The following is a 19,332-nucleotide window of genomic DNA, read 5'->3' on the forward strand; positions in this document are numbered from 1 at the left end:
ATTAACTTAATGCTATTTTAGTAAACTTCATTGTTACCAATTTGCCAGTGGGTACAATGTTTACAACCTGTTAAAACACGAACTTTTAACTGAGAGAGTGCTGGAGGAGCATAGTGGAAACCTATTTGCTATGCATGTCTGTCCTTACTCCAAGAAAGATCTGAAGAGCTACATTTCTAAAAGTATTTATGTGATTAGCCATGCCAGAAAGGACTAAAGTAGCTGAGTGACTCTCATTTCAGTCCAGTGTAAGAAAGCATCCTCTAAGGAGTCATCTGCCCTTCAGCTTCTCAGATTGCACCATGAGACTGCTTTGCCACGCCTGAAACCTCACAGTTTACACATTAGTAGCTCATAGGTTGCATCCAGACTTTTGCTAGAGTTGAGGGCTGAAATGAAGGCATCTGGCCTCAAACAGAGTGGTTATTATATCACTTGGAATGAAGATTTCCATTTTCAATTTGTTGTAATCCATATTCTACAGCATTGCGAGTCACTTCAGGGACAAATAACTGCAATCAAGAATTAAGTGTTATTAACTGTTATTGTTGTGTGCAAGGTTTGGCTATCCCAGTTCTTTTAATGGTAGGAGTATGTAAGGATATATGAACACTGTTTAGAATAATGAAAAATTATTGAGAAATAAATCAATGCATTAGCAGAATAAGGTGGGGTTTTTTAGTGAGTAGGAGCCAGAAAATAGTAAATACAAACCCCACAGATATATAGGATGTTAAATAGTTGGTTTGGCTTTGTTTTTGACAGTGTAATTTATTGTTATTTTACTCTTAATTTGAAGAGAACTTATGGAAATGTTTTGCTGTTGCCTTGAGGTGATTACAGTCCAGGCAGACAGCATGGAGATTGAGTAAAAATATTCATTGAAGTTAGAGAAAGATTTCCCATTAATTGCACCATGGTTTGTGTTTGGCCCAAAGAAGCCCAGAAAGTGCTCCGCTAAAGAAAAGATATTTTTCAATGTGTCCAATTGGCCTTGAAAATATGCAGATGGGCAGTTAAGGTATCCTGGGAGGTCCCCGTCCATGAATGTTTTCAGGACTGACCTTTTAGAGTAGAGGTGGCAATATCTATCTAGCTTTTCATATTGGAAATATTGTCTTGTGCCTGCTTCCAGCTAATGGAACAAGATAATTTTTCTTGTGTACTGCTTAGGTATCCATATCACCATGCTGGACATGGGAAAGATTAAAGGATAAAAAGAGCCTGAGAATGTTTATTTCCGTTATTTTTGCAACAAGAAACAAAAAAGGTTAAGTGTGCACACGCTGTTTATTCTCTCAGCTTGAATATCTTACGTGTTCTGTTGTATTCCTTTCTTTTAGGCCTTTCTCTGAGTTCTGCCTGTCGCACAGCCATACGTATTAGATGACTTTGGGACTCGTTGTCCATCAGCGATGAAGGGATTATCCGGCAGCCGCAGTCACCACCACGGGGTTGCCTGTGACCCTGCGTGTGACAGCCTGCCACACCACCAGGACAGGAAGCCATATTTGTTAAACCCGGTGGACCCCCACCCCGCAGACCACCCTTACTACACTCAAAGGAACTCTTTCCAGGCCGAGTGCATGGTGCCCTACAATGATCAGATTGCCAGCAGCACGTTTCCCCGGAGGCATTACAGCTCCCACCACGAACTCAAGGATGAGTGTGCTCTGGTTCCCCATGGAACTGCCAACAAGACCAACCGCATTCCTGCCAACCTTTTAGACCAGTTTGAGCGGCAGCTGCCCCTGAATCGGGATGGCTACCACACCCTGCAGTACAAGAGAACTGCCATGGAGCACCGCAGTGACAGCCCGGGCAGGATCCGGCATCTGGTTCACTCTGTCCAAAAGCTCTTCACCAAGTCCCACTCGCTGGAAGGACCATCCAAGGGGAGCGTCAATGGGGGGAAGGCAAGCCCGGAGGAGTCACAGACGATGAGGTATGGGAAGCGCAGCAAGAGTAAGGAAAGGCGATCAGAAGGTAAGCCCAGATCCAATGCATCAGGATGGTGGAGTTCAGATGACAACTTGGACAATGATGTTTGCATTTATCATGGTCCCAGTGGGGTCATGACCATGGGAAGATGCCCTGATCGCTCTTCTTCCCAATACTTTATGGAAGCCTATAACACTATTAGCGAGCATACTGTGAAGTCCTCCAGAAGCAATAATGATGTCAAATGCTCTACCTGTGCAAACCTGCCTGTGAATTTGGACTCCCAGTTAATGAAGAAAAGCTCTTGGTCCTCTACATTAACCGTGAGCAGAGCCCGTGAAGTTTACCAGAAAGCATCAGTTAACATGGACCAGACAGTGGTGAAGGCAGAGACGTGTCAGCAGGAACGGTCATGTCAGTACCTCCAGGTACAGTGTGGAGAACTGGTTGCTGTTAACTGTGCTCTGCCTTGTCTCAGGTGTTTGTGGGGGATGGAGGTTTGCTCTGATGTCTCAACTTTCCCCAGAGGTCACTGATCACCAAACAAGGGGTTCTACTACTAGAACTAAAAATATATCCTTTTTTTTTTTTTTTTTGGTCCAGAATTCACAGTGTTTCAAAGTAACGGTTCATGTTAGAACAGGATTTTTTTTTTTTTCTTCATGTGGGAAAAATAAGACCTTTCTGTGTACCTTTTGAATTTATAAGGCTGTCACAGTAGGGGTATGGAGAATTTGATGTTTTAGTGCTTTCATTTAGCATTGCAAATGTCAATTAACTGAATGTTACCAGGATACAAATTCTTTGATTTCTGTAATTTCAATTTTGCTTTCATTTAGTGCTCATTTTTTATGAAAGCTTGTGAGACCCTTTTTGAGAAACTATGGGGTACCTTAATACTTTCTCCAGCAGGAAAACAACCTACTTTTCTTTTAGCCATAGAATATAAATTCTCTTAAAAGAGTTATTGTAACATGTCCAGATTTGTTTATCAGGCTATTCCTCTTTTTTATGGCTCTGAGTCAAAAATAAAAAATCAAAAGGTTGAAATTATTGCTTGTTCTGATTATACATTTTAGGAGTACATCACCTACTCCCTCACAAGCTGTTTGCAGTTAATACAGCGTCACTATTTTCCACCAGTATTGTATCTTTAAATGTCAAGAATCAGATGTCTCCTCTTGGAGCTATCATACTGCCGGTGAATGTTTGTGGCAGGAACATGGATCAGAAAATATTAAAACTGTTTCATTCTTAGGAGAGCTGTGGATAGCTTTTTTGCACTTTAAAAGAAGCACTTATGGCACATCTAAGTGTGTGTGTAAGATGGAACAACGTTGCACAGAGAAGAGAGAAGACCATGAGGAAAAAAGAGGTTTGCTAAGATAATTCGGTTTCATTTTAATGTAGTGGGACTCTTTTCTATTTGTATAGAACTGTAGCAGGTTCTCTCATATGGGTGCTTTAATGAGACAGTCAGCTTCCACATTCTGTTGTTTAAGTCAGTATGCAGAGAAAGCGTAGGACTGAGGCATCAGTATTTAAAAATTGATCTTAAAACGTTTTATGGAGTGTAATGCAAAATAATTTTGATTACCAGCTTCTGGGATGCTAAGTCTTAAATGTAAAGGAAAGGGTATGTATATTTTCTATCAATTGTTTAGGAGAGTGGGGTGGGGGAAGAGGGGGCAATACAAATGCTCAGTGTGTTTACAGCTCTGCGTATGGGCTGGGGAGGGAGAGGGGTTTCAAAATAGCCTCAGGTTGCAACCTTTTGAGGTTTAGTGGGTTTTTTATTAAGTATCTTTTGTGTGAATTTTGTGAGTAAGAAGAAATCATAACTTTAGGCTTGATTGTTGTGGTTACTTTGAACCCTGTGATTTTTTTTGTTGATATTTTTGTTTACTCCTTCAGCCTTCTTTTGGGTTCAGATAAAATAGCTGACAATTCAGTATGTGACCAGATGGCTAGAAAAGAGTGAAAAACTGTGCCAGCATCAGCTTTAAACGAACACCTCCATAGGGACCTTTAGATAATGTTTAACTGACAGGAATAGACTCCTCAAGTGGAATTAGAGGACATTATCTGTGTCTGTATGAAAATATGTCCAACAATTGTCAAGGGCAAGAATAACTAAATTCTCACTTAGAATAACTACATTCTCACTGTAGTTCTATTTCCCATTCTCACTGGTAGTGATTTTTCGGTTTTCACTTAATTTTGTTGTTTGTTTTTTTTTTTAATTGCATTCCACTGTAAAATCAAGGGAAATATAATTGGTTTGAAACTGTTTTTGTTTGTTTGTTTTTTTTAAAGGAGAATCTTAACCAGGCATCAGTTAACATTGGAAGTAATATTCAAACAGAGTACAGTAGATTTGAGGAAGCAGGTCAGGATTATTCTTCTCTCTTGGCAGCTTGAAGGGATGACAAATGCATGTAGGTATTTAAAAAGTCAGTCTATTTTGAATGCATCCCATTGCTTTTCTCTTGACTATATCACTTGTCTTTCTACACTGCAAGCCCTTTGGGGCTTGGACTTTGTTCCCTTTTGTGTTTCCACAATGCGCAGCACAATGGGACACAGAACCCAGTGGAGGCCTTTTGTCTGTCTGGCAATATAAATATATATTAACAGCAGCAGAGTTCTACTCTGTTAGTGAGTTGTAGAGTTACTCTGTGCATCTGCTGTTTTCCAGGTGCACTTCTCATTATTGTACCAAAAGGCTGGTGTCCTGTGTTAGAACTGGAAAGGCACAAAATGAGATGAAAGCTGCAAATTTACAACAACACTGGACAATCCTGATAATTTAATTTCATTGTTGTGATGCTTCTTTGTTGCTTTCTATAACTCACTAAATGTTAAATAGATTTATTAACTCGCTTTTATTTAAGTTGTTGTCCATGGTCCAGAACATAAACTGTGATCATTCAAAGAGCAGATACTTGTTCATGCAATCTCTTCTTGTCACAGTATCTGAATTCAATGAAGGAGTGACTTTTTTCCAGCTCAGGGTACTCAGGATAATTTTCTTTATCCTGATAGATCTGAGTATATCAGAGATCACAGGTGACATTGACTTCACATTTGTTTGTAAGGGCTTTTAACCACAAAAGTGTCTGCATGAATTCTCAGCATAAAGACATAGAAACAACAAACAATTATTTCACTTGCTGTGATATTTTCAACTTAACTGTTCTGTGGAAGGTGTTGGCAGTAATTAGTATTACAGATGGGTTTATTTCTCATAATTTGGAGTTTGGATCAAGTGCAGAGTCCTCTGCATTGTACTGTCTTTCTTTACCCCACCAGGCTTCACTTCCAGCCCTGGTGCTGAGGCACACTGTCCATCCTTGGAGTTCCAGGGGAGGCTTGGGTCTACTCTGTGCAGCTTCATAAACAGATATTGTCCTGGAATAATCTAAAGACTGTCAAGCAAATCTTTTCCTCTTACCCACATTTTGGGAATGGAATTGCATTTTTATCTTCTATTTCTCTTTTCAAGAGTGAGGAGCTGGGTAGTAGAAAGATAAGGTTCTCTTTAATGAGCTGACTTGTTATTTCAGGATAGTGCTATTTGATCCAGCTTTACAGTTGGACTACAGTGAAGGATGATGAGAAGGAATTGTTCATGTTTTATCAAAATGCGTCTTCAAGATGGTTTCCCTCCCTTGAAAGAAAAAAAATTAAAGCAGTGGTCAGCCTCTACTTCTCTGCTAGCTTCTGGTCTGGAAAGAAAAATTGAATTAACCAAACCATCAAAAACAATATGGAAGCAGCAGTCCTTTGCTGCAAACAATAGGGTCTAAATACATGGGGTGATATTTCTGACACTTGTTTTCTATGAATTCATGATTTTTGGAGCTAATAGTGTATCAAATACACTACAGAGTTTGTCTCTGATTATAGTTTTGCCATCTAATGTTCCATGTAATTACCATCCCTGTTGTCCTTGGTCCATTTGTTAAGAGACTGAGAAAAATACAAAGAATGACGCTTTTCAGATTAATCTTCTTTTGTTATGTGGGTCAGTCATAAGTTTTCTCTTCATTGCAACTGATGAGACTCATATCAGTTGTGTCAGATACTTGAGGCTAAGGATGGAAATTTTACCTCTGAAAACTGAAGTACAGAAGGTGGGGGCAACAGTACAGTCATTCAAGCTCCACATTTGCTTTGCTTGTCCTTTGGTTGGATACTGTGAGAAATACTATTTTAAAATATAAACCAAGTTTTTGGGTGTAATAAGAATTCTCCAGTGACAAAGGGTTCTGGTTAGTACTGCACTCAGTTTCCTGGGTGAAGGTTGCCTGTAATGTGCATTGGTACACAATGTGTGGTGCTGAGAAACTCATTATCCAAATGACTTGTTTTCTAGTCTCAGGACAAGGCACAGTTTCTTAGGAAAGCTGAATTCCAGTCCCAGCCAGCCTCTTTTTGTTGCCCATGTCCATGGATGATGAAATAGACTTAAGGGTCAGGGTGCTAATAAGGACCAGTAAGTGTAATGTGATTTGTTAACGTGGCACCTTACATTTCAAAGTGTTTATCCTTATGACACAGCAATTTATGTTAGATCTCTTATACTAAGTTTATCAATGCAAGTTTTTCTGCATTTTCAGTTTGTGTTTTCCTCATTTATGGTGTTTGCATTTCAGATGCAACTATCATATTCAAATGAATCATCCAGAATATCCTTACATATATGAAAGTTGTATTAACATCCATTAATATAGATCTTCTGTTTTTCATGTGTCTGATTACTTTTTTGGCTCATATTAGATTATAAATTGAAAATTAATGAAGCACATGTTATTTCTCTTTCAATTTTCCAGTCAGAACTACAAAGTATATGAGGTATAAGTTTCAAGGGTCTTTTATGAGCTCATGAGCTAATTCTTAGTAAAGCTAGTGAAGCAAATTGGACAAATGTGAAATAAAGTGTCAAATGTTTTAATATATTCTAGGTCAACTTCCAGGTAATGCAATAATCATGAAAACATTTGGAAATTCTTAAATGCTCTTGAATTTTAAAATGAACTAGTATGTAAGCATATTAACACTGAAAAAAAATTCTCAGAAAGCTAATTTATTTTGATTTTAAAATTGTGAGGTGGATAATATGAATAATGGCTACAGCTAGGGAGTTTGTGGAAAATATAGATTAGGCACAAAACAGCTTATTTACAAATTGTATATTACTAACAGATAATTCCATTAAACTGGCATCTTGGTTACTTAGCCTACCTACAAACCCACCCAAGATGTGTTTGCTATACTAAGAGAAATATGTTGGAGAGTATTTCAATATAGTCATCTTCCTCATCTTTGCAGTCCTTTAATTTAATTTAAAAAAAAAAAAAAACCAAAATTGTCAGTTGTGTTGGTGATCATCATCTTGCCACTCATTTCACCTTAACAACTGGTGTGTTCTTATTTGCTTTATTGAAAGCTGTGCTGACCTTTGGAGTCTTGAGTCATGGGGGCCTCCTAAGTACAAAGAGAGCTCTTCAACAGTAATTTCAGCTGCAACTTTATCTGCCAATGTTCCATAATTTTCTGTCCTTTTGTTTTATTGCCATCCTGTAACTTTTAAGTATTGAATATACTGACACTGACCTTATTTTTTCCAGATTAACTTGAATTACTGTCAGTTCTTTCTGCTAGCATCCTTAATTTCTAACAATGTATCCATTAATGAATACAATTCTGGCAACTGGAACCTGTTGCTGGCATACCATTTATAGGATTTAGTAAACCTACTTGGGTGACACTACATTACATATACTGTTAGGTCAGAAATGTTTACTAAAATTATAGCTGCACATAACAGCTGGCATTTGGTAGCTATTTCAGTTCCTTCATGGATAAGATTTGTTTCAGTCATGAATCTGATTCTTTTCTGGAGCCTTAAATATTTCGAGTATTCCAATCTTATTCTTTTCAGTAATTTCACTGTTAAAAAAAAAAAAAAAGAAAGTAAAACAAAAAATCTTCAAGACAATTCAAGTCCAGCAAAAGTCTGATTCTTTTCTGGAGCCTTAAATATTTTGAGTATTCCAATCTTATTATTTTAAGTAATTTCCCTGTTAAAAAAAAAAAAAAAAAAAGTAAAACAAAAAATCTTCAAGACAAGCAAGTCCAGCAAAGAGGATCATTTCCATCTGTCTCTGAGTTTGAAACCTTAAATTTTATTGTGGAAATATGTGAAAAATGTGGGGAAGAAAACACTGGGCAATGATACATTTTCCTCAGTCAGTGCAAAGTAATAAAGAGTATTTCCCTTCATCCAGTTATTGGGTTGGGGTTTTGTGCTTGTTTCAAGAATGGAATTCACAGTACAGATCTTGAGTGAGGAAATACTACAGTTCCAGAAGAGAGGTTTGAGCTGGGTTATCTGGCCACGGTTTTTTGTTCTGCTTTACAAATGTGACAGCTCTGCACAGGTGAGCTTCTGTCACTACTGAATTAAGCAATAAGAACATCAATCTGTTGTATATTGTTTGTCCTTTCATCCTCTTACCCTGAAACTGTGCAATGAAATGTCTTCTTTGGGCTTCTGATAGATATGTATTTCTCTCACCAAAGACTAAGCAATGTGTCATGCATTTGGATAAGGCATTGTGACAGTTCTGAAGGGCCAGAGCTTCCAAATAAAGCCTCTGAATTGTGTCCAGGAGCCTTTTATGCAAATAAGTTTGTGTCTAATTTTGCTTTGCTGACATAACCATAGCCTGCTAACCAGGGAAGGTTAGGAAATCTTTGGGGTTTCTTGGTCTGTAGCAATTCAGTTTCCAGCAGATGAGAGTCAGGACTATGACACTGATTTTATGTCCTATGGGACACTACTGTAGAACTCAAGTGACCCTTTGGTGACCATTTGGAGTTGCTGAGAAGACACACTATGATGTTCTGAAACCAGGACAGTTTCCTTACAGCCAAATGAAAACTTATTTCACAGATGTATAGCATTGCTGTAATCTAAAAGAAATAATTGTAAAAGTGTCAATAAAGTCTGTCTGGTGGCCACTAAAATGTGACAGAAGCCAACAGCCAGCAGGAAATGGCAGTTTAAGGGCATCACTTAGAGCTGCTGCCTGTGAGAGCACATTAGCAAAGCACCAGAGATTACTGACTTGCAGTCAGCCAAAAGAAACAGCATAAGGACTGCTTCTCAAAATGCTCTCCCCACCACATCTGTTTTCTTCCAAGGATACGGATTCAGCTACATGTTCTCCACCCACTAGCCAGTTTCCTGCTGCCTGCTTGATAGCAGACTTGTGCCTGTGTGCAGTGAAAGAAAGGTAAAATGGCATCTCATCTAACAGCATTGCTTTGCATGCCATCCAGTCACTGTATGCAGCTGTTGAAGTGACTCACCACAAAAGATATAAAGAAGAAATGAACATTTCTCTTCTGCTGGTCATTGAAAGTGTCCTTTCAAGGATTGGTATTTGTGTAAGCAGTCGTCCTGTCATCCTTAATTGGGCAAGAAATCATATGTCATTATAACCAATGGCACTGAATACTTCACAAAAGATGAGAACGAATGTCTGCCCTCTGCCACTGGAGAATATCATCCATCAGTATCGCTGAAGCAGTTCTGCTTTGAGGTGCTGGCCAAGAGCCCTGCTCTGTGACCTTCAGACATGTTCACCTCAGCTAATGGACATGCTAGTTGCTGTTTGGCTTCCTTTCTGCAGAAGGTGTTCATGGGTGGCAAACTTGCGAGGCAGTGGATGGAATCATCGTATCGGCACGCCCCTCTTCGTGGTTGGTTGGACTTTTACCCATAAAACAGAAGGAGAAATATTTATCTGGAATCAAGACATGGTAATTTCATTTAGAAGACACACATTCCTCATCATAAAATAGAATGTGAATCAGATTGATGAGCTAATGGTCAAGACACCTTTTGGTAAATGGGCATTTTAAAATGGAGTGGTGCTTGAAGAATTTTGTCTATTGGCTGACTCTCTCAGGATTCGTACTGGTTTAGAAGACTTTCCAAACTACTGTTATGTGAAGGAAGATTTCAGTTCTTCACCATGTTTGTTCAGGTTTGATGCAAGGGGTGGGCACAGGATAGAGGAGGTAATGTTCTATCATGGACAGGTCTTTGTTCTAGTGTTAATTCCCTTCTTGTAAAAAAATATGGAGATAAGTCAGCTAAATTAAATTAATTTATAGTAGAGCATGATTGCTCAAATAGTACATGCTAAAGCAAATGTTGCTGCCTATACTGAGCATATTAAATTTATCCTAAATAAAGGCAACCCTCCTAACTGCCTTTTTGAAAACACTTAAGGCTCATTAAACATATATTTTTCTTTCTGCTTTCTAAGGCTTCTTTTTTTTTTTTTTTTTTTTGCATACTTCAATGATTCTTAACATATGCACACTGATAGAAGGAAACGTTACTCATCCTTATTGGTCTGATTAATTCAAAATTCATGACTGCTGGGAATAGGCTGAGTAAGTGGAAGATGGCAATTGAAACTTCCTTTACAGCATGCAGAAGAGGTATAATAATGGCTAAGAAGACCAAATTGCATGGGTTTGAAAAATCTGCACTGAGCAGTCATTAGGCATTGTTCTTCAGTTGTGTGATTTCATTTCATTAAGTATTTGCATACTAATAGAAAGCTAAAGTTACAAGTCTACTGCTGTGAGTGATGGTTAGCCACTCCTTCCAGTCCTTTTGTTTACTTCTATAGTCATCCACATTGCTTTGGCAAAGCACAGGGAGAAGCTTTAATGATTTCAGCTGCAATAAGCCAAAGCAAACTAGAGATCAATAATGAACTTAATTTGCTATAGAGACAGTCTATTTGCTATTTCATCCAGCAAGGTAAGTTAATAACTATTTGGGGGGATTTTTTTTTTTAATTTAAAAAATAAAGAAAATTAGATATTCTAATTTAATTGTTTAGAAATTGAATTTTTCAAAAATGCTTTCTTTACCCTTGTCATTACAATCTGGGCTTATTTCACACACTACTACATGTGGGCTTATGAAGTGAATGCTTAAAAACTGTGAGGCCAGTATATACCTGTTTGTTTTGTTTCTTTATTAGGAGTCCTAGGCTATCTATTAAAAAATCCAGTTCCTTTATATCAAAAAATGCATTAAAGGAAGTGACAAGTCAGTACAATCTGGCTAATGACAAAGTGTGAAAACTTGCAGAGCAGCATAAATTTAGTTAAAGATGGGGACAGGTAATCTATACACTAAATGATGCTAAATCCAGGTAAGATGTTGGCTAGTAGCAGTACTTTATATCCTGCTCTATTTACAAAAGAATGTTATATCAGCCATTTAATCAAAAGAAAGAAATTGTTGTCAGGCTTAGTGTTCATACATGTAGCAATTTATTGCCAGGGGTTTGCTGAAGTTTTAAATTTCAGTAAGCTGCATGTCTCAGAGGCCTTTGCTGAATATTTTTTATCTCTATTCAAGTAGTAATGTTGTTCTGTTTCTCTATGCCTTTTGTATTAGTGAAGAACACTCTTGATTTCTAGGCTTGTAAAGATTTGTACATGAGCTTAAAGATAATTTAGAGAATGAAATGTTTCCAGGATCATTATTACTTTGATAGTGTGAATAATAATAGTGCTATTTTAATAAAAACAATGTTCATTGTTAGATCTGAATTTAGCTCTTCCCCCTTTTTCATGAAGTTAAAACAATAATGCAAGTGATGTTCTCTCTTGATATTCTGATACTGGAAAAATGGTATTGCCAAGGTAATTAGATAATATGATTTTCTTAGAAGAATGAAACAGCTTTATCTCAAGTATGTCAATCTTAATCCCATTAATCGTCTAAGGCAGAAGATACAGTGCATTTGCACTTGTGTGACCTTGCAAGGCATAATATTGGCCATTCAAACAAAGAGCCTGTGGGAACATTTGTGCAGACCCCCTAACTTGAAAAAAATAAGAGAGCTGGAGGTTCACATAGACATTTCTCCCAGCATTTTTTTCCAGACCAACAGAAGAAATCACACTACAGGATGTAGTACCATATGTGTAGAAACAGAATGTATAAAATAGTCTGATTGATTTTATTTTTGCAGTTTGCATTTTGGAGAGGGCTTTATGTTTTACTTTTTTCTCATAATATGAAACACTTTGTTGCGACAGTGAGCTGCACTGTCTGCATGAGCTGTTACAGCCACGTCTGTTACAGCCAATACTTTTTAGGGACCAAAAAAGCACTCTGAAAATCAGGTCACTTCTTTTAGTAGGTATTGCTTGAGGTATTTGACTACAGGCGCAGCAGTATTAAAATGTTGACATTATTTTATCTGCCTGAAATGAAAGGAAATGCTGGGCTTTAAGGGTTGTTTGTCCTACTCAAGTAAGACACAGACAGACACCCTTTCATAAAAAGTATTACAGTTGTTAATAGCTGAGACAGAAATTCTGAAGATTTTCTTTACCCTGAAAATGCTCTCATCAGTTATATGATGCCTACACCAAATTCTGAAATCAGGAATTTTTGTTCTTGTGAATGTAATATAAGAAATAAGTAAGATGAAGGGGAGCTGGACCTAAATTTTCATGTACAAAATCAATTATATACTGAAATTTTACTGTAAACAAACAAACAATAAAGAGAGTAAAATATTTAGAAAAAAGCAAACCAGACTTAAATACCTAAAAAAAAAAAAAAAAAAACAAAAAAAAAAAAAACATGGTCAAACTTTAAATTAAGTAGCTTTTTAATCAAATTTCCTTTACATTCTTGTATTACAACTTTATCTAGGCAGGTAAGATAGTTTGTACAAACACTCTGGACTCCTCGGTGAGTTCTGTGAAATTAGAAGTATATCTGGGTTTGTATTTTAGTCTGTTCTCTGAATCTGGATGGCTTTTTGACCAGAGCCATCCTTTTCTCTTTGGCACATGCAGGGTTTACCCTTAAACCCATAATATGGAAATGGAAGTTGGATCACTTTTGTGTTATTGTTGGGTCACTTTGGTTTTGCACATGCAGGTGACTTCCAATACTGAAACCAGCCAGTGGGTTTGTGCCACTCACTGAGACTGCTTTGTCCTGATCTCTGTGTGAACAGCTCTGTAGGAATGTAGGAGAGTGCCTCCTAATGACAGAGTGGCAAAGCTAGCTTTTGTCCCCCAAAAAAGAAAAGAAGCCCAGAAGTTTCTCCCAACGATCAGGTGAAAAGCCACCTTATAGGACCCCAGACACTTCACTAAAACCTTGGGGTCACCTAATTGGATAGAAGCCAAAAAGTCCCGCCTGGCCCATCAAGTAAAAAAGAAGAGAACAAAAGAACCACGAGGCTTCTGTGAAGGTGTTTCTACCAGGGGCAAACCACTGTACCTGGCTCGGATTTTTCTGTTTGTTATTTTGCCTTTTATTAAACCTTTTTGTTTCTAACACTGCAGCAGAAGCCATCCTGCTCATTATTTGCCTCCAAAGGTAATAGCTAAGCTATCCTTGGGTGTATTAGGTTTCCTTTTGAAGGCTCATAAAACCCTGGCCCGACAAAATAGAACCTAATACAGCTCAGCTTTCTTTCTCTGAAGCTAGTGTTTTTTAAAAAGTGGAAAAGCTACTAAAAACATAGCTGTTGTTTTTCAGTGATTGCTCACCTGATAGGAGCAGAGCTCAAACTGGAAACTTCCAATCACATCATACAAATTGTGGCACTAGAGCAAAGCACTCAAATCTCATCATGGTACACAGTGTTTGCATGTGTAAATAGAAAGTTTTGGGGTAAATCCATTGCAATCAACATTTGAAACCTGGCCAATTGCATCTAAATAATTTTGAGAAGCTTTGGGATACGAAGCTTTGCTTTGTACAAGCAAAAGTCTTGTACTTATACGTGGGGTTATTGATAACAGAACTCAATAATTCCAAAGGAAGGGTTTTCACAGTAACTATATCTCTTCACTGGTATTCCATCTATAAACTACTGCATTAAATTTAACAGTGTATCTATTATTTAATAAAGCTACAAGTGTTCAGCTTGCCTGAATGATGGGTGCTGTATGAACATTGTAACTTTATCTCCCCTGACTTTTTCTCCATTAAAGACACCAACCTTAACAATACACTAACACAGTTTATTTAGTGCATTAAAGAATAATTCACAGATTTATCTTCATGAGAAAAAACAAAGATCTTCAATTATAGCATAATTATTAAAATAATTAACAAATCAAAGTTCATATCCTCTGAGAAGTCACAGATTCTCTACATACTCTGACTTCAATATCCAGTAGCTACCTAAAAACTGATTGGAAATACAGCATTACAGGTTTTAAATGGTTGACTGAAGTCTGGGCATGGCATCAAAATGTCAGCAGAGCTTGATTTTACTAAATCTGTCTTAAATTCTTTTTTTATGAGGGTTTTTTAAAGTCAGGGTTTTACACTGACAAGCAGAAGCTGTAGGGTCCAAAACATGTGGGAGAGGTGGTATGAATTGTATGCTCACTATTTGATGATGTTCTAGAACTAATGCAAGAGTAAGACCTGAAAAAAATGTTATACTGTCTGTCATAAGTGGCTATGGGAGGAATGTAAATACTCTGTACTCTTCTATATCAAAAATCAAAACTGCTACTGAGTGTTACCTTCATTTGGAAAGCACCAGCTTTCCAGATCTTGTGTCTAGGCATAAACTTAAAGCCACAGAATGGAAATATTGCTTCTTCTTCCTTTTATTATTTTTTTTAATGTGGGAAAATACTAGAGATGTTCATTCAATCCTGTTCTTCCAGTAGATTCTGTTAGTACTTGGTACTCTTAGTCTTAGTTGAAGCTTTACCCTTTCCTAGAATAGTTCAAGTGTTTTTAGGAGTATTTATTCAGTAATATCCTATAGATGCAAAATTCTGCATGTCGTCATTCAGTAAAAAAACTGGACTTATAATTCCTGCCTGGACTTATATTCCTGCCTAAAGGAACTTAGATTCTTGTAGCCCAGGAAAATAAATTTTAAAATAAGCAAAACAAAAAAACATGCACACACACGCCAAAAAAATTCCAAACCCACAATGCTGATGGAAGATAAGAATTGTAGAGCCATTAACTGAAGTATATTTAAAGACAACATGGAAATTTACTTTTAAAAGGCACAAGGAAATAATTAATTAAATAAAACATGGAGCATTTGAGAACAACTAAGTCCTGAAAAGGAAGAATGGCTCTTAAGAAAGAATATTGATAACGGTGCAATTTAGAGTAGATCTGCAGGATTAAATCTTCAGTCCTTTGAGGAAAATACTGAAGGTCCAAGTGAGTTTCAAGGCTGGACTTGACCAAGAGAGAATGGGGAGAGCAGAACACAAGAGGAACAAAGGACTGCTTGAGCTTGGTGCCTTAAGGAAGGCCCTAAATCATTATGTCAGAAGCAGGAAAAGAAAAATCAATGAAGGAAGAAGGCTGGCAAGGTCTTGGGTTTTGAAATCATCAGGAAATAAATCAAAGACATATGCTGTGGATAGTTTAATTAATAAAAAATATAATTAATGAATTATAACTAGTAATAAGCCTATATGGGCTTAGGACCATTAAATATCTTTGTTCGTTTGTATAGCACAGTGGATTTAGGGTTGCAGTTTATAGTGTTATAGATTGATAAAAGGCCATAAAAAATTATTTGCATTGACAGTAACATTTGAAAGGCCTTACAGCCTCTGGACGTAGACTTATGTTTGTAGTGGGAATCAACAGCTAAGCCATTAGCAAGCATTCTGATGTTTTAGTTTTGGTTGTCTAAAAAAACTAGCACATATATGCTCTAGCTGAAATCTGCAGTGGAATTCACAAGATCCTCAGGTGAAGGTAAATGTTGATTAAAAACAAACTTCTCATAGAAAAGATAATTCTGATAGGTGAGAGTATTTGTAAGTTGCAAGACAAATTTAGTAACCTAGATTCATGCCTCCTTATTTAACGTGGCTTTTAAGGTTTTCTGAGCATTATAGCTATAGCTGTTTGATAGAGTTGATTCACTGAGAAGAATCAGAGAAGCAGCAAACTAAAAATTCATGACCACTTTTATTTAAGTCTAACACAATATTTGTTTAACTAAAAAACCCTATTGCAGATTCACCTTTAGACAAAAATGGTATTTCTGCAAAACAGCTTCAAAGACCCTGCTCCGCTGCATGTTGTTTCTGCAGTTACAGGAAAGAGAAGGATGCTGGTTTATGTGGTCAGAAGCCCCAGGAGCAAAGGAAAGGAGACAATGGTGGGCAAGAGCACTCTGCTCTTGGACTGTCCTTTGTTATGTCTCACATTCCCACTGTTCCAGCTTTCCAATACAAAGAAAGGACAGCACTGACTTCAGAGAAATTTCAAGAGAAATAGTGCACATCATTAAGAAGAAGAAAAAGAAGGGAATAAAGGGTTGTAGGACTCGGACACTCAGAATTCAAAAGGAGGCTCACTGCAAGCTGCGGCTGTACAGTTGCACCAATTAAGCTATAGAAGCAATACTGGTAAAATTTCACACCTGCAAGCCTACTTTTGTGATAATTAGTGCATAGCTCCACTAATTTGAAATGTATCTTGAGCCAAAATCATCCTGGTGAGTGTTCCTGTGTACACTCTGTCAGAAAAGATTGTCATATAAGGATTTGTATTTCAGCTTTTGTGCCTCCCCAAAGATGTTCAATATGTTGAGCTGAACTAAAAATACTCTGATCTGGTTTATAAAGCCTTTGAATGAAAATTGCTGAAAACAGCCAAGATTTTCCGGTCCAGTATTAAACCTAACCAAGCCTTCTATGTCAGGATGTTCGCTAGAAGCTTCCCAGATAAGGAATGGAAACTGCCAAAGAACTCCAGAGGTGCTTGTGCCTCTGCAGGGTGAGAAGTGGGTCTCCATTGCAACAGCAACCCATGGTCAAATGAGATTAGGAAAAGGCCTTTGGCCATCAATGCTTTTGTTATGGCTCTGTTGTGGCTTACCAATAATATCAGGGAGGACTCTGCTAACAAGAGAATTGTGTTCATCATTTCAGGTTCCTCAAGATGAATGGACTGGCTACACTCCACGAGGAAAAGATGACGAGATTCCCTGCCGCCGGATGCGTAGCGGCAGCTACATCAAAGCCATGGGGGACGATGATAGCGGAGACTCGGACACGAGCCCGAAGCCATCTCCAAAGATTGCTGCACGGAGAGAGAGTTATCTCAAGGCCACCCAGCCATCCCTTACCGAGCTCACCACCCTCAAGTAAGTCCAGGTTCTGCTGTATCACCTACAGCTCTCCATTAAGACACACATTTTTTATGTTTGATTCCTCTCTTTACATTTTCTATGTTTGTTTCTTCTCTTATTTCTAGCTACCTGTTCAGGAACGTATTTGAGCAAGTGTGCTCCATCATGCTTATTTTTGCATGGTTTTTTTCTTAACAAGAGTAAATCTGGGAGTGTATTTCAATGTTATTCTGAAAAGGAACCTGCACTATGAATTTGCAAAGTATTTTAGCCTGTTAGTGCTAAGTGAGCATCCAGGTATGTACAGTAGGTATGCTCTTTGAATGCTTTGCTAAAATACAGCTTTGGCCTGCAAAAGCATTGTGTAACTGTGTGTTTATATATACTCAATATTTGAAATTCACCCTAAGATAGTCTTTGCAACTCCAGAGAGAACCTGACATTTAATTAAAAAGAAGAAAGACCATCTGAAAGTAGACAAACCCATGTTTTCCACTCAGAATTGTACTGTATTTTGTGGAGAACCAAAATCAGATTTTTTTCAATTGTTTGTGAAAGCTTTAGCCAAAAGAAATCATGAGTTTGTGGCTTTTTAAATGTCAATATTTGTTTTTCCTTTATTCAGGTCTTTTAAAAAAACCACCCAAATTGTCAGGAAAATTGCACAAAGGGACAATTTTGTATTAACATTTTATTTTAATTTGTTCTAAAATTGAAAAGTCCCTTAAAGCAAGAAAATAAATTATATCCATAAAAGAAAATAGTGTGGATCTAAAATCAACAATTGTTTCTGTCTTTTTTAAATTCTTAGCTATAATAGTGAATCATAGTTCACTGGACCAAAAATAAATCTTAGTATAACTTGCCTAAAGCTGTAGCTTTAAAATGGGGGGGGAGGAAATAAAAATAATCTCTATCTCTTCTAATATCCATGATCAGAAAAGACTCCTTTTGCATTTCCCTGATTAATTTCTTCTCCTTCCTTGTCCTCCTCTACCCCATTTTTTTCCAGAGACCTTATCTGAGAAACAGATTTTAGAGAAAACTGTTTGATCCTTGTTAAGAATGTCATGCTCTTGACATCAGTGATGAATAGGCCAGCAGAAAAAAAGCAAGCTTACTGCAGTTCCCCATAGCAGCCTGCCTGAATTTGTCTCAAGGGAAGCCTGGGATTGCTTCTTCTCTTTCTTTCTATTAGTGACCAAAGGAGAAAGCAATCTCATTTTCTGCAGGGATTTTCATAATCTAGCTGGCTTTTGCTCAAGGGATCCAGTGATTCCTTTCATCATCCGGAAGACTTTACCACATCCTTTCCTGAGCCAAAACTCCTCCTGTGAAATCAGTTATTGCAACCTCTGCAAGGTGAACATGAATGTTATTTACTAACACAAACTCCATCCAGCCAGGCTTCATGCATGGGCACACTTTCAGGCACAGAGCTTATTCTTTTTGAGTTTTTAGAAGCATGCTTTCCAGAGTTCCATATTATATGTGAAGCACAGTGCATCACAATGAGTGTATTTGCTCTTGGTCATTTCTGTTCTCTGTAGATACAAGATTTGCAGAAAAAGATAGATTTATGAAAAATCAAAAGTCCTGCATGTCACTGTTAACCCATGGAGGATGTTAGACCAGAGGCAGCAGAAGCTTTTCGCTTTCAAGTCATTTTAATTCATCAAAGTGCTTGTACAAATACCTAATTTCCCATATTTTTTAATCCATTCCTATTTGGGAAAGCTTTTAGGAATGTGCGAAATTTTGAGCTACACTCTGTAAAATTCACGTAAGTTTAGGAGCTGTGCAGAAGTAGGATGTAATTCATGGGGTAGAATAAGGAAGGGAAAATGGTAGATGGTAGTAAAACAAAAAAGAGGAGAATGGCTATTTTTCAATGGCTTTTCAGCATAAATTGGGATAAAATGGAATTATTTCTTTTAATCTGTGCTGATATTTTAAAGAAATATATCTTCCTGAGAAACCTTTCACTTTCAGAGACAATTTGTATAATACACAATTATGCAGTGCTTTCATCACTTTCTGATGAACATGGGAATTTCTGGGGGTTTTATGAGAAACAGCTGAGTGCTTGCTCTGGGAATTTAAGTCTTCTGTTAAGCTAGGTCTTTGTTTGCAGACTTCTTCATACTTTCTTAATAGTGTGACTTGACCTTCACCATGACAT

The 19,332-nt window shown here is 37.5% G+C and overlaps 1 protein-coding gene across 5 annotated transcripts in view; it reads left to right on the forward strand.

Annotated features, from left to right (window-relative positions):
• DLGAP1 (DLG associated protein 1) overlaps positions 1-19,332 on the forward strand; it is a 252,400-nt gene that overhangs the window by 113,034 nt on the left and 120,034 nt on the right. For 3 of the 5 annotated variants that reach the window (XM_039706190.1, XM_039706192.1, XM_039706191.1), the window contains exons 2-3: positions 1,344-2,369; positions 16,951-17,165. In XM_039706190.1, coding sequence (XP_039562124.1) covers positions 1,416-2,369; positions 16,951-17,165 — 1,169 coding nt within the window. In that variant the 5' untranslated portion in view covers positions 1,344-1,415. Of the gene's footprint in view, positions 1-1,343; positions 2,370-10,706; positions 10,793-16,950; positions 17,166-19,332 lie in introns of those variants that run through there. The other 2 variants (XM_039706193.1, XM_039706194.1) reach the window with 1 other exon arrangement.

Source organism: Passer montanus, unplaced genomic scaffold (assembly GCF_014805655.1).
Source record: "Passer montanus isolate IOZ18808 unplaced genomic scaffold, ASM1480565v1 scaffold19, whole genome shotgun sequence".
Lineage (NCBI taxonomy): Eukaryota > Metazoa > Chordata > Aves > Passeriformes > Passeridae > Passer > Passer montanus.